At 50.1% G+C, this 12,788-nt stretch overlaps 1 protein-coding gene across 5 annotated transcripts in view; it reads right to left on the bottom strand.

The window, feature by feature from the left end:
• Nucleotides 1–12,788, bottom strand: part of IL34 (interleukin 34) — a 73,088-nt gene that overhangs the window by 2,171 nt on the left and 58,129 nt on the right. For 3 of the 5 annotated variants that reach the window (XR_007136650.1, XM_047793856.1, XM_047793858.1), the window contains exons 2-5: nucleotides 9,967–10,378; nucleotides 2,856–2,989; nucleotides 1,957–2,034; nucleotides 1,519–1,680 (exon numbers count right to left, since the gene is read on the bottom strand). Coding sequence is in view for 4 of the 5 variants with exons in the window: in XM_047793856.1 (XP_047649812.1) it covers nucleotides 1,519–1,680; nucleotides 1,957–2,034; nucleotides 2,856–2,989; nucleotides 9,967–9,994 (402 nt within the window). In the remaining variant the exon portion in view is untranslated. Of the gene's footprint in view, nucleotides 1–1,518; nucleotides 1,681–1,956; nucleotides 2,035–2,855; nucleotides 2,990–9,966; nucleotides 10,379–10,512; nucleotides 10,560–12,788 lie in introns of those variants that run through there. The other 2 variants (XM_047793857.1, XM_047793861.1) reach the window with 2 other exon arrangements.

Genomic DNA, 12,788 nt, shown 5'->3' with positions numbered 1-12,788 from the left:
TCCCTCTGCCCTGCCTCCCCCTAAAAAAGCTGTGTCCAAGTCCTAATCCCTGGTAGCAGTAAATGTAACTGTATTTGGAAATAGGGTCTTTGCAGACATACTTAAGTTAGCAATTTCCAGTGAGATCATTCTGGATTTAGGGTGAGCCCTAAATCTAATGACTGATGCCATTGTAAGAGAAAGGTGGTCATGGGGCAGAGAGGTTGGAGTGATGCTACCACAAGCCAAGAACACCATCAACCACCAGAAGCTGGAAGAGGCAGGAAGGATTCCCCCCCCTACAGCCTTTGGAGGGAGCTTGGCCAGCCAACACCTTGATTTCAGACTTCTGGTCTCCAGAACTGTGATGGAATAATTTCCTTTGTTTTAAGCCACCAGTTGGTAGTAATTTGTGATGGCAGCCCTAAAAAACTAATACGCAAAGGCTTAGAGAAAGAACTGAAGACGGCAGGAGGGCAAGGGGACCCATGCCCATGGCCCACTCCCTAACAAGGAAGGACCCGCTGCTCCATTGCTGGGCATATTTGGAGCAGGCCATTGACCACTAACATTGTGAAAAAGAAGAGGTTAAACGCTGGTTCAATCTGAATAGTCCAGGTGGGCAGAGCCTCAGCCCACCTACAGTCTCCTTCCTAGTCTTCAAACCCGCTTCCCAGAGCTCTCAGAGCCAGAGACACTCCTGAGGAAAACTGAGGATGGAACACAGCCTGTTCCCCAAATCGGTTCCAACCCACCCACCCACGAGGACAAGAGAGCCATCAGGGAAATGGCTGGTCCCCCAGCCTCTGCCAGAATAGAGAGCCTATCCAAAATTCTAGGCAGCTGCAAAAGCAGTTGCTGGCCCTTAAGCCCATCAGAAGCTCACAGTTGGCTTCTTGTCAGCTGTTCTTGATGGGCAGCAGGTGGGAGCCCTGGAGCAGGTGTGTACCAGGGTCCTAAAGGAGTTTGGGGTGGGGGAACAGGGCAAAGGAGGGTGTGGGGAAGGGTCCACAGCATACACATGGCCTGCACATACACACTCTGACTCTATCACCTTACTCTTTAGGCTTTTTGGAAAACTTATCCCCCAGGCCTCAGATCTTCGCTGAACAGGCAGCAGTCAGGAACCTCTATTACTGTTAGGTAAAATCTGTTTTCATTAGGGTTCACTCTTTGTGCTGTACATCCTATGGGCTTTGACAGATGCAGATAGCACCCACCACGACGGCATCACACAGAAGAGTTGCATGGCCCCAAAACCCCCGTGCTCCACCTGTTCAACCCTCCTTCCTCTCCTCATTTCTTAGATGCAGAAACAAAGAGAAAGGGATCAGTGACTTGCCCAGGGATCACAGAGCCTAAGAACAGGGTCTCAGGAACATCTCTTGCCCCCTAGGCCCAGCCCACCACCCTGCCCACCCATTTCTCCCACATCCTCCAGGACATGCGGGAACTCCATGCATTTATATCCTCCCGCCATAGCCATGGGCCACATACACACACACCTGCCCTGCCTGCCTGAACCTCCACACTGCTCACCGCGAGGCCTTGCCGGACGTCCAGCAGTAGCGTATGTACCTCCTCCAGGTACTTCCAGGAGGGATGGCCCTCGAGCAGCACCTCCTGCACTGATTCAGTAGCGCTGAGACTCACCCAGACCCACAGATACTGCAGCTCCCGCTGGGTCACCCGGGCCCTCTGCTGCGGGGACAGGAGAAATTATTTTAACCCCAGACACAGGCCTCTGCCCTCCCCCCGGATTTACCATGCCCAGGCGGCAGACCACAGGTATTCACTGTGGACAGGGGTGGGGTAGGATGGGGGGACAACCTGGGGCCTGAGCCAAGGAGGGGCTTGCTTGAGGGGCCAGGAAAGACCCCTGGTAACTGGACCTGCCTAGACCAATGTGCCTCTCAGGACACCCCAAGGGATGTCCCAGGAGCTGGGAGCCTTCCCAATCCAGAGGAGGATTCTCACCAGCCTGGTGACGTTGGCCGTTCGGAGCACCCCCTCGTAAGGCACGCTGACCCTGTAGTTGATGGGGAAGTAGTGTTTCTGGAGAGATAACGAGAAAAAGGATGAGCCCAGAGTCAGAAATGGCTCACACTCCCCCAACCTTCCAGAGGAATCTAATGCAGGAGGAGAGAACCCGGGACTAGCCCTTGATGGCAGCAGTGGTCCTCTGCAGAGAATATCTACTTGGCCCAATTGGAATAAAGACTGCTCTTTCCTCTGGGACACAGAGACAGTAAAACAAAACACGCAGTGTCTGTTAAGGCAGAGGTCTCAGACCAAGATGTAGCATGAGAGGCTTGTGCCCCGAGAGAACCATAGGCTTTGAGGGATGAGGAAGATGACTTTAAAAGATGGCTCTAAAATTGTTTATGGTTATAGTTGCATGACCTTGTAAACAACCCTAAAAGCCACTGAAATGTACACTTAAACAGGTGAATTGTGTGAATCGTGAGTCAGACCTCAAAAAATCTGTTGGGAAAAAAAAGAGACCAATAGAGCCACATGCCACATGGTTTATCTTATAAAAAGAATCAAACATCCTAATTTCTAGGTCCTTATCTCCTCTGCTAATAAAAAGTGTCTGAGGCTCCCCTAAGGTTTCCTGGAATCCACTCCTGAGTCACTGGGTGAGTGCCAGGTAGAGGTGGGATCAAAGGTTAGATCAGATAGGAGGGCTGGAGGGCCCAGGGATGGAGGGAGGGAGTGGGGACAGGAAGTCAGAACAGGCGCATGGTAATGTATGAGGACGAGTAGGCTCAGGGCTGACACAGGTCCAAGGAGGGGGCCCGAATACCCAGATCCTTACATCCCATGAGTCAAGTGTCTTGGGAAGAGGGACACAGGGGTGCCCACAGGGTTACCATGTACTGAAGGCGGTTCCTATACTGCAGCTTGTCCCGCAGAAAGCCAGTGATGGCGCACTCCTCGCTCGAGGTCACGGGCCACACCTCCAAACCCTTGTTCCCCAAGGCCATGCCAAGGAGGATCCCGAGATCTGTGGACCACACCCACAGGGACACATGAGTCACTGGCACTGCTTCCATACTGCCCAGGCGTGCAGACCCGTGCACATCTCCTCCCTTTTCCTGGTCACAAGTCCTCATGGGAGGGCCAGAGTGGCGACACAGAGCCCCAAGGAGGACTTCCCAACACCAGGAATGCTTTCCCTGGGGATGGGGCTCCAGGACAACAATGCAGGCAAGCATGAGCCGTCCAGCCCATCCACCTCCACCCCAGGCCAGCAGAGGCCCCCAGGAGCCACGCCTTGGGGCTAGTCTCCAGTCTCCCTCCCACTCCTGCCCCAAGGGCGGCAGGCACAATCTCCCTTCCAGGGCAACCTCTGCTCCTCAGCTACAGCCGCCTAGTTTTCAAAGCCTTTCATTGATTTTTCCATCTGGGGATTCTGGAGATGGAGATTCTAGTTCCAACTGTACGAGGGACCCAAGCCATTTTCTTCCCTGCTCTGACCTCGGCATGCCTCTCAGTTAGAGGTACACCAGCAGGTTTGCAGCAGCTCTTCCGGATGCTGAACAAATCTCACTCAGGCTGTTTCTCTTTCTAAGCAAGCTACCACCTTCCAAATGTTACCAGCCTTCACCACTGTGGGTCACTGTGACTTTAAAAACAGTGTGAGTTCCATGTAACTGAACATACACACAAAAAATATCTGAGAAATTTGCGACAAATATGACAAGAATTAAATGGATCAGAGCAAAAAGAACAAAATACAGGATGGGCAAGAGACATATTTGAAAGTCAGTCTCACTAATAAATTCACATTAAATCAATCAGATGCCATGTTTCATCTACCAATGGAAAGGGGAGGGGGTGTTATTGCTGTTTTATTAAATTTTTTTTTGGCCACTCGTGCGGCATGTGAAAGTTCTCAGGTCAGGGCCTGAACCCATGCACCAGCAGCAACCTGAACTGCTGCAGTGACAACGCCAAATCCTTAATCCCCCGCACCCCAAGGGAACTATTTATTTTAATAACACTTGGTGCTGCCAAAGTAGTGAGGCAGATGCTTTCAACCTGGAAAGCAATTTGGCCATTTTGTTATTAACAGACTTAATAATGTCCACACACTTCAACCCACCCTTTAAAAATGTCCACACTCTTTGACTCGTTAAACTCATTTCTAGCAATAAATGCGAAGGAAAACAAAAAAAAAAAAAGAGACAAAACGGAAAGATCTGTGGACTAAGACTTCCACTGCAATATTATTTTATAATAATGAACATCTATAAATGGCCTAGATATTCAGTAATAATGAATACCAATAAAAAATCACATTGTCAAGGATGCTTATGATATGTTTTTGTGATAAGAAAAGCATTTTCGTCTCTTTAGTGCCACACCCACAGCATATGGAAGTTCTCAGGCTAGGGGTTGAATTGGAGCTGCAGCTACTGGCCTACACCACAGCCACAGCAACACAGGATCCAAGCCATGTTTGCTACCTACACCACAGCTCACGGCAACACGCCAGATCCTTAACCCACTGAGTGAGGCCTGGGATCAAACCTACATCTTCACAGATACTAGTCAGGTTTGTTACCATTGAGCCACAATGGGAACTCCAAGAAAAATATTTTTTATATGCTTAATGAACTTTGAAAAACCATCTCAGGAGTCCCCTTGTGGCACCGCAGATTAAGTATCTAGTGGTAGTGGTGTCACTGCAGCAGCTCTGGTCACTGCTGTGATGTGGCTCAATCCCTGGCCCAGGAACTTCGCAAGCTGTGCCTTCAGTCAATAAATAAATAAAAGGGAGTTTCCATCATGGCGCAGTGGAAACGAATCTGACTAGCATCTATGAGGATGCAGGTTTGATCTCTGGCCTCGATCAGTGGGTTAAGGATCCAGTGTTGCCATGAGCTGTGGTGGAGGTCACAGACTCAGCTCAGATCTCATGTTGCTGTGGCTGTGGCTGTGGCGTAGGCTGGCAGCCACAGCTTCGATGTGACCCCTAGCCTGGGAGCCTCCATGTGCCACAAGTGCAGCCTTGAAAAGACAAAAAATAATAATAATAAAAATAAATAGTTTGAAAAATTTTAAAAAGTAATAAAAATGCATCTCGATATGCTGTATCTGGGTATAAAACATGACTTGAATTTTGTTAATTAGATATGTGTATGCATAGATGTTCCTATTGTGGCTCAGTGGTAAGGAAGCCAACCAGTATGCATGAGGACGCTGGTTCAATTTCAGGCCTCGTTCGGTGGGTTTAAGGATCCATCGTTGCCGTGAGCTGTGGTATAGGCTGCAGATGTGGCTCAGATTTCGCGATGCTATGGCTCTGGTGTGGGCCGGCAGCTACAGCTCTGATTCGACCCCTAGCCTGGGAACTTTCATATAACACAGGCACAGCCCTTAAAAAAAAAAAAAAAAAAAAAGACGTGTGTACATAGAAAATGCAGCGAACAGAAATGTACCAAATCTCTATGCAAGAATTTTATGTTCTCCTTTTTATTTTGTAGGACTATGTTATAGTCTATAATTAGTATCTATTATTGTTATAGTCAAAAGCAGTAACTTCTTTTCTTTTTTTTCTTTCTCTTCCCCCTCTCCCCACCCCACAAATAACCAGACAGGCTGGATCATATCATTGATTTTGAGCAAGAATTACTGACTGGATTTTCCCCACTTGGGAAAACTTTTGTTCTAAAAACTTACCTGCACCTGCTGACCTCACTTCCCCACCTGGTTCTCAGGGCTGCTGCCATACCTATACTCCGCTGGGCCAGGAGCTCAGGTTTACTCAACCCGGTGCCTCTTACGGGCTGCAGTCCACCAGCCCTTTCCCTCAATGAAGACTGACAACCACATTTTTTTTTTTTTTTGCAAAGTTGCAAATTTGCAAATTTGCAATCCTTCTCTCAAGTCTCTCTCCTTTCCCATGTTCTTCATCCAGTATTTGGACAAAGGAATAGAAAAACACAAACTGAACCAGTGTTTCTGCTTGCTTTCTACCCTCTCAGAGTGGCACCCCTGCTGGTCAAGATTATTCCTGCCCTGGGGTTTTGGCTCACACTTTGCCCCTGCCCTGGGTATCCTCTCACAGTGCAGATCGCTTTCAAGGTCTCACCAAGACTCCTTCCTTCCCCAGAGTCTCTGCCTCGTATGCCAGCCCCCACCAAACCCTAGATCTAGCACTATCTGTCCAATCCACTCATTGTCTTGACCAGACAAAGTAGTTCCCAGTGTGTGAACCATAGCACGGTCTTGTTACTGAGTATTTTGCAGTTCAGGTCCAGCAGGGAACTGGGAACAGGTGTCTGGGTCTCCTGGAGAAGCTGGTTAAGACCTAGCGTGCTGGGTCCCATCTAGGGTATCTGATTCATCAGGGCTGAGGTGGGGGGCCAGAGAACCTGCATCTCTAACGAGTTCTGAAGTAAAACTGATGCTGCTGGTCTGGGGATTGTACTTAATGGAAAGTGATGGTTTGTAAACTAGCATCCCAAGGGCCACATTCTGGTTCACAGAGATTTAACATAAAAATCCAAATTTCCATCTTTTTTTAAAAAATCAGTATCTCTGAGGAGGTCTCCTGTGGTGCAGTGGGTTAAGGATCAGGCATTGTCACTGCAGTGGCTTGGATCGCTGCTGTGGCACAGGTTCGATTCCTGGCCCAGGATCAGGACATGCCATGGGTGTGGCCAAATAAATAAATAAAAATAAAAATAAAATAAATAAAAATCAGTATCTCTGTCCACACTGAGTTTTCTTTCTTCTTCTTCTTCTCTTCTTCTTCTTTTTCTTTTCAGGACTACATCCGAGGTATATGGAAGTTCCCAGGCTAGGGGCTGAATGCGAGCCACGGCTGCCAGCCACATCAGTTCTGAGCCACATCTGCAAACTACACCACAGCTCAAGGCAGTACAGGATCCTTAACCCACTGAGCGAGGCCAGGGATCGAACCTGCATCCTTAAAAATACTAGTCATATTCTCAACCCACTGAGCCACAATAGGAAATCTAAGTCTTCTTTCTAGTGCAGCAATCACCAAGTGGCTGCCCATTCCATCCCCAAGTCCTACTCCAACTGCCCTCATTTGAGTCCCAGTGTTTATGGGTCTGGCAACTAGGCTTATAGCAGGGATTTAGAGAGCCTCTGTGCTTCCCAGCCTGACACACATGGACTGTCCCAGGAACTCTGTCCACAGATGATCTGCCTTCTCCCAAACTTAGACTTCCTCCAAGTCTGCAGCCCAGCTACCTTTTCCTTTTTTGGGGGGCGGGGGGGGTCTTTTTATCCTTTTAGGGCCACACCCGAGGCATATGGAGGTTCCCATGCTAGGGGGCCAGTTGGAGCTGTAGCCGCTGGTCTACACCAGAGCGATGGCAATGCAGGATCCAAGCCACACCTGTGACCTACACTACAGCTCACGGCAATGCTGGATTCTCAACCCACTGAACAAGGCCAGGGATCGAGCCTGCGTCCTCATGGATGCCAGTCGGGTTCGCTAACCACTTAGCCACGATGAGAACTCCTACCTTTTACAATTTTAAGCTCCTTTCCTGCTGCCCCCACTCTGAAAAATGAGCCAGCGAACAGTAACCAGGCAGGGACTTCACAGCTGTAGCCTCACGGCCCCTCTGCATTCTAAGATCCCCAAGGCCAGGGCAACCCTGACCCTGGTAAGAAGGCCTGCCTTGTCCCTCCTCCCTCCAGAGTTAATAGGCCTGCAAGACAGAAGAGAAGGCTGGGAGTTCCTGTTGTGGTTCAGTAGTAATGAACCCGACTAATATCCACGAGGACATGGGTTCGATCCCTGGCCTCACTCAGTGGGTTAAGAATCTAGCACTGCTCTGGCTGTGGTATAGGCCAGCAGCTGCAGCTCCAATTCAACCCTTAGCCTGGGAACTTCCATATGCCACAGGTGTGGCCCTAAAAAGAAAAAAAAAAAAAAGAAGAAGAGGAGGAGGCTGGAGAAAGAACAATGTCCTTTGCGCAGTGACAAATGAGGCTTGTCCACCACCCTCAAATGTGACCTTGTGTAGCGGGTGAATAGCCTCCCCCCAAATTCAGGTTCACCCAGGACCTCATATATAACTTTATTTGGAAACAAAGTCTTTGCAAATATTATTAAGGATCTCCAAATGAAATCATCCTGGACTGAGGGTGGACCCTAAATCCAATGAGCAGTGTCCTTGTAAGAAGAAAGGACACAGAGTCACACAGAGGGAAAGCCCATACAAATGGCCTCCACAGACGAATGCAGACTGGAGTGACGCGGCCAACAGCCAAGGAACACCAGGAGCCCCAAGAAGCTAGAAGAGGCAGGAAGGATCCTCCTCTAGAGCCTTTGGAAGGAACATCACCCTGACGACTTTATTTCATGCTTCTGGCCTCCAGAGCTGTGACAGAATACATCTCTGCTGTTTTGTTTTCGTTATGGCCACACCCGCAGCATGCAGAAATTCCTAGGCCAGAGATTGAACCTGGGCCACAGCAGTGACAACACAAAACCCTTAACCACTAGGCCACCAGGGAACTCCCACTTCTGCTGTTTTAAGCCAAGTTTGTGGCAATTTGTTATGGCAGCCGAGCCTTCTTCAGCACCCCGGCCCCTGTCTGAGCCCTCGATCCACATCCCTCCCTCCCCCTCGCTCTAGCCAGTCCTTGCCAATCCTTGACAAATCCTTGACAAATCATGAGCTTTGTTATCTCTGCCAGACCTCTTCATTCTCACTTCCACCTCTGGAAGGGACTCTCATTACCAGCTGCCCAAAAGGTTGCAAGAGCAACTCCCAAAAGCATCGCCAGATCAAGCTCCAGACAGCAGAGCAACACCCACCACAACCCCCAACCCCAGATCACAGGCCTGCCCGAGCTCCCTGTTGTCTCATGAATTGGCAACTCCTCACCCGCAGTGTCAAAGCCTCAGCCACCTGAGCCCAAACAGCTCACCAGCCTGGCCTCTCACTGATCCATTCCTGAGCCTTTGCTCATGCTATTCCCCTTCCCTGGAAGGAACACTGTCCTCACCTCCTCGCGTCAACACGTGTGAACCCACCCACCTCTGAGATCATTTCAAGTGGCACCCCACCCTGCTGTTTCTCCTGCTCCCCTGCTCCTCATGACTCAGAAGCTTCCAGAACACTGGGTCTGGGTCCTTCTACCCACTGTGAACATTCTGACCCTTCGCAGTACCCTCCCCAAGGGCCAGAGTAGAAGCCAGCTCCTCTATGAATCCCTCACAAGATCAGACCTGGGAGCTCATCCATCCAGCACACAGTTCCTAGCGCCTAACTCCATGCCAGGTGTTAGAGAGAGACGCACGAGATAGCCCAGGTCCTTGTCGCCATGGCAGTGCCTCTCCAGTGGGCAGGTGGGTGGCACCAGAAAAAACTATGTTGAATTTGAGTCAATTAAATGGAATCTTGGAGTCTGAAGGGAGCTTGGTCTGGCCTCCCACCAGCAGGATTGAGAGGCTTTTAGATGTTTTTTTTCTTGTCCTCATTTCAACTAATTCTCCTTTTCCCAACAACACTGTTCTCTTTCCGCCTTTTGATTTAGCTCTTTATGGAGGCAGAGGCAGAGGGAACAAGCTGCACTTCTCCCATGTGTGTTGGGATGCAGACAATTTCACAAGCCCCCACCCCTGGCTGGCCACCCCCAGGGAGGCCAGAAATCCTTTCTCTGCCACCTCCACCCCACCGTACTCCCCAGAACCAAGAAGTTTGAGCAGATGAGATTCCTGCTTCCTACCCCAGGACCTGCCCTGTCCCTGTGACCCACTGACTGTGCCCACCCAGTCTAAGACGCACAGCTACCATGCCCATCTGAGCTTCAGTCAGGTGGAGACAGGGCAGACAGCGTGGGAGTCCCCAAGGCTGCCTGCCATTAAGCTGGGAGGCATCACAACTTCTCACCAGGAAGAATGCCCTGGTTACCATGGTTACGGCAGAGCCCAGCTCTGGGCCAAGGCCTCCCCGGGCAGCCCCCACAGATCTCCCCAGTACTCACAGCGCAGCCAAGCGAGTCCCCGGGGCATGGTGGTGCACTGGATCTCCCAGAGAGCAGATGTGCTGTGCCCAGGGGCGTATCTATCCACAGAGGCCCAAGTGGGGCCTACATGGCCTCAGGTCAGCAAAGGTGGTTCAAAGCTGAGGAAGGACTGGCCACAGAGGGGTGGCCTGGCAGAAGGTAGCAGGTGCTCCTGGGCAGGGCTCACCCTTATCTGCCTGGCAGTATGGAGGGCAGCTGGGGCGTGGTGGCTGGGAGTCCCATGGCAGCCAAGACCTGGCCTGAGACAGCTGCCTCAGGGTCTTCCTTCCAAGCAGGAGGAGAGAGTCCCAAGCAGGCCCCTCGGAATCTGAGGCTGGGTTGTGCTTTCTCTGATTTCTCCGTCTGCAGCTGCTCAGTGTGAAATCTGGCTCTGGAAAGAGAAAGGAGGAGAGAAACCGATTATGTAAGAGTGGTGCTGCCACTCAGCCATCAGCCACAGGCGTGCAGAGCCTACTGTGTAGGCTGCACCCACCACCCGGCTGGGACCACCTGGTGGCTGGCTACCTGGGGACCTGAGTAACATAATATCCAAAGGGCAGTCCTGGCCCAGGAGTGAGTTCCGGTGACACCAGCTGACATCCTGGGGGCAGAACAACAGCAAAGCCAAGGAATGAATGGGCTGTGTGGGCTAAATCCAGGGAGTTTCCTGAAGGAGGTGAAGTCACAGATAAAGTACATGAAAGGCTTGGGCTGCAGGGAAGTTAAAAAAACAGATGGTTGACCCCTCCATGTACTTTCAGGCTTTTCTCATCCTCGGATTACTCCAAATCTGTTTCTCCAAATACTGGGTACCCAGTTACATTTGAATTTCAGATAAATACAAATTTTTTAGTATGATTATGTCATGAATACTTTTTTTAAGTATGTCCCAAATATTGCATGGGCCATACCTATACTCACAAAAATTTTGGCTTATCTGCAATTCCTGATTAACTGGGAGTCCTGTATCTTTATTTGCTAAATTTGGCAACCCTATGATAATAATACAGTGGCTCTTCCCAAGTGCTCATTATGTGGTAGGCCCTCTTTATAGTCATTGAGGCTTCACAACAACCTTATGGGACCATAAAGTTTCATTTTATCAATGAGGAACTCAAGGCCCAGAAGGATTAAGATGCTTGTCTAAAGTCATATAACTTGTAAAAATTGCGACAGGAATTCAACCTCAGCCTGCTGACACCCAGATGTGAATTTCCAGCTGGGCACAGGGCTCAGGGCTCTCATGTGATCATTTCATTTATACCTCACTGGGCGCTGCGAGGTAGGGGCTGTGGTCCGCATTCTGCACGTGAGGAAACGGAGGCTCCGTGAGACTGAGTTGGCAGGCGACAGAACCAGCTTTGAAATTTAGCTTTTCAATTCTGTTCCATTCTCTAGACCTTTCCCTTTTTTCCCTTCTGGGGAAATGGCCACGTGGTGATGGCATTAGGAGACAGGAGGAATGATTTGAGAGTCTTCCCCACCGTGGCGTCCACGGCATCCCCACGGAGAACCAGAAGTGCTGGCTCTCGCTCACACGGGCTCCCAGCAGCCAAGTAGGGCTTTGTCCAGAGAACACAGGCACCCCTTTCCGCCCCTCACGTGAGGTCACCCCTGAATCTTAGCTCCTCCTCGGATCTACTCCACTAATCTTCCTATTACAGCAGCACCACAAACACTGGCCTAACTGAAACTTTTTGTAGTCATTGTTTTTGGGTTTTTTTTCAGGTTTACTGAGGTAAAAATTACCGATGCCAAAATTCACCTTTTAAAGTATATAATTCCATGGATTTTCACAAGTTCACAGAGCCACATAACCACTACAATAATCAGGATATAAAACATCTCCATCTACCCAGAAAAGTCCCTCCTGTCACTCTGCACTCAACCCCTCCTCCCTCCCCGGCCCTAGGCAATAACCCACACAGTCTGGCAAGCAGTTCTGTTTCCAGGACACCTTATAAATGCAATCACAGCACACGGTCTTCTGGGTTGGGCTCCTCTCCCTTCGCAGCATGCAAGGGACTCAGCCAGGATGCTACCTGTGCTGTCATTTGTTCCTTTCTCTGCTGAGTGGTATTCCATTGTGTGGTCTGTCTGGCCTTTGGTGGAAAGGCAGCTGTTTCCAGTTATTGACAACTGTGAACAGAGCCATTATGAGCCTCTGTACAGGTTTTGTTTGGTGTGGACAGAAATGCCATTTCTCTTGGGCCTCTTTGAGAACTGGAAGCCCTATACCCCTTCAGAAATCCCAGCTGCACTCTGTGCATGGGGCCTGGACAGTGGTCTCCTGCTCCTGCCCTGCTCCCACACTGCTGGAGCATCCCTCGGCCTGGACCTCCCCCAACACACACACCAGGATCAGGCTCTGCACCCCATCCATGCCCCACAAAACTCTCCTGGCTGCCTCCTCAAGCTCAGAAATCTCCTTGAAAGCTTCCTACCATGTACCCTGGACCACCAGACCGGGAGGGAGAGTTCGAGAAAGTGAATAACTCCCACTTGGTACTTTCTTTGGCTTTTGCACATCTCCAGCATTTTGACAGATGGGTGGGACCCCCTGGTTGTGCCCACAGAGTGCAGCTGAGATGTTCTGAAGGGCCGAAGGGCCGTGTACCCAGGATCAGGGCTCTTTGGTGGGACATGAAGGTGACCATGACCCTGTTTCTCACTTTGATTTTAAAAATAAACCTGAATGTTTGAAAAGGCATTTCGGTGCTGGAACTGTGTTTCCATGTCCATCCCGCTTAGGCAGCAAGGTCCTCCCCTCCCCAGGACCCTCACTGTTCTCTCCTTTCCAA

Source organism: Phacochoerus africanus, chromosome 8 (genome assembly GCF_016906955.1).
Source record: "Phacochoerus africanus isolate WHEZ1 chromosome 8, ROS_Pafr_v1, whole genome shotgun sequence".
NCBI lineage: Eukaryota > Metazoa > Chordata > Mammalia > Artiodactyla > Suidae > Phacochoerus > Phacochoerus africanus.
Note: the sequence above shows the minus strand (reverse complement) of the source record. Positions and strands in the feature narration are given on the sequence as shown.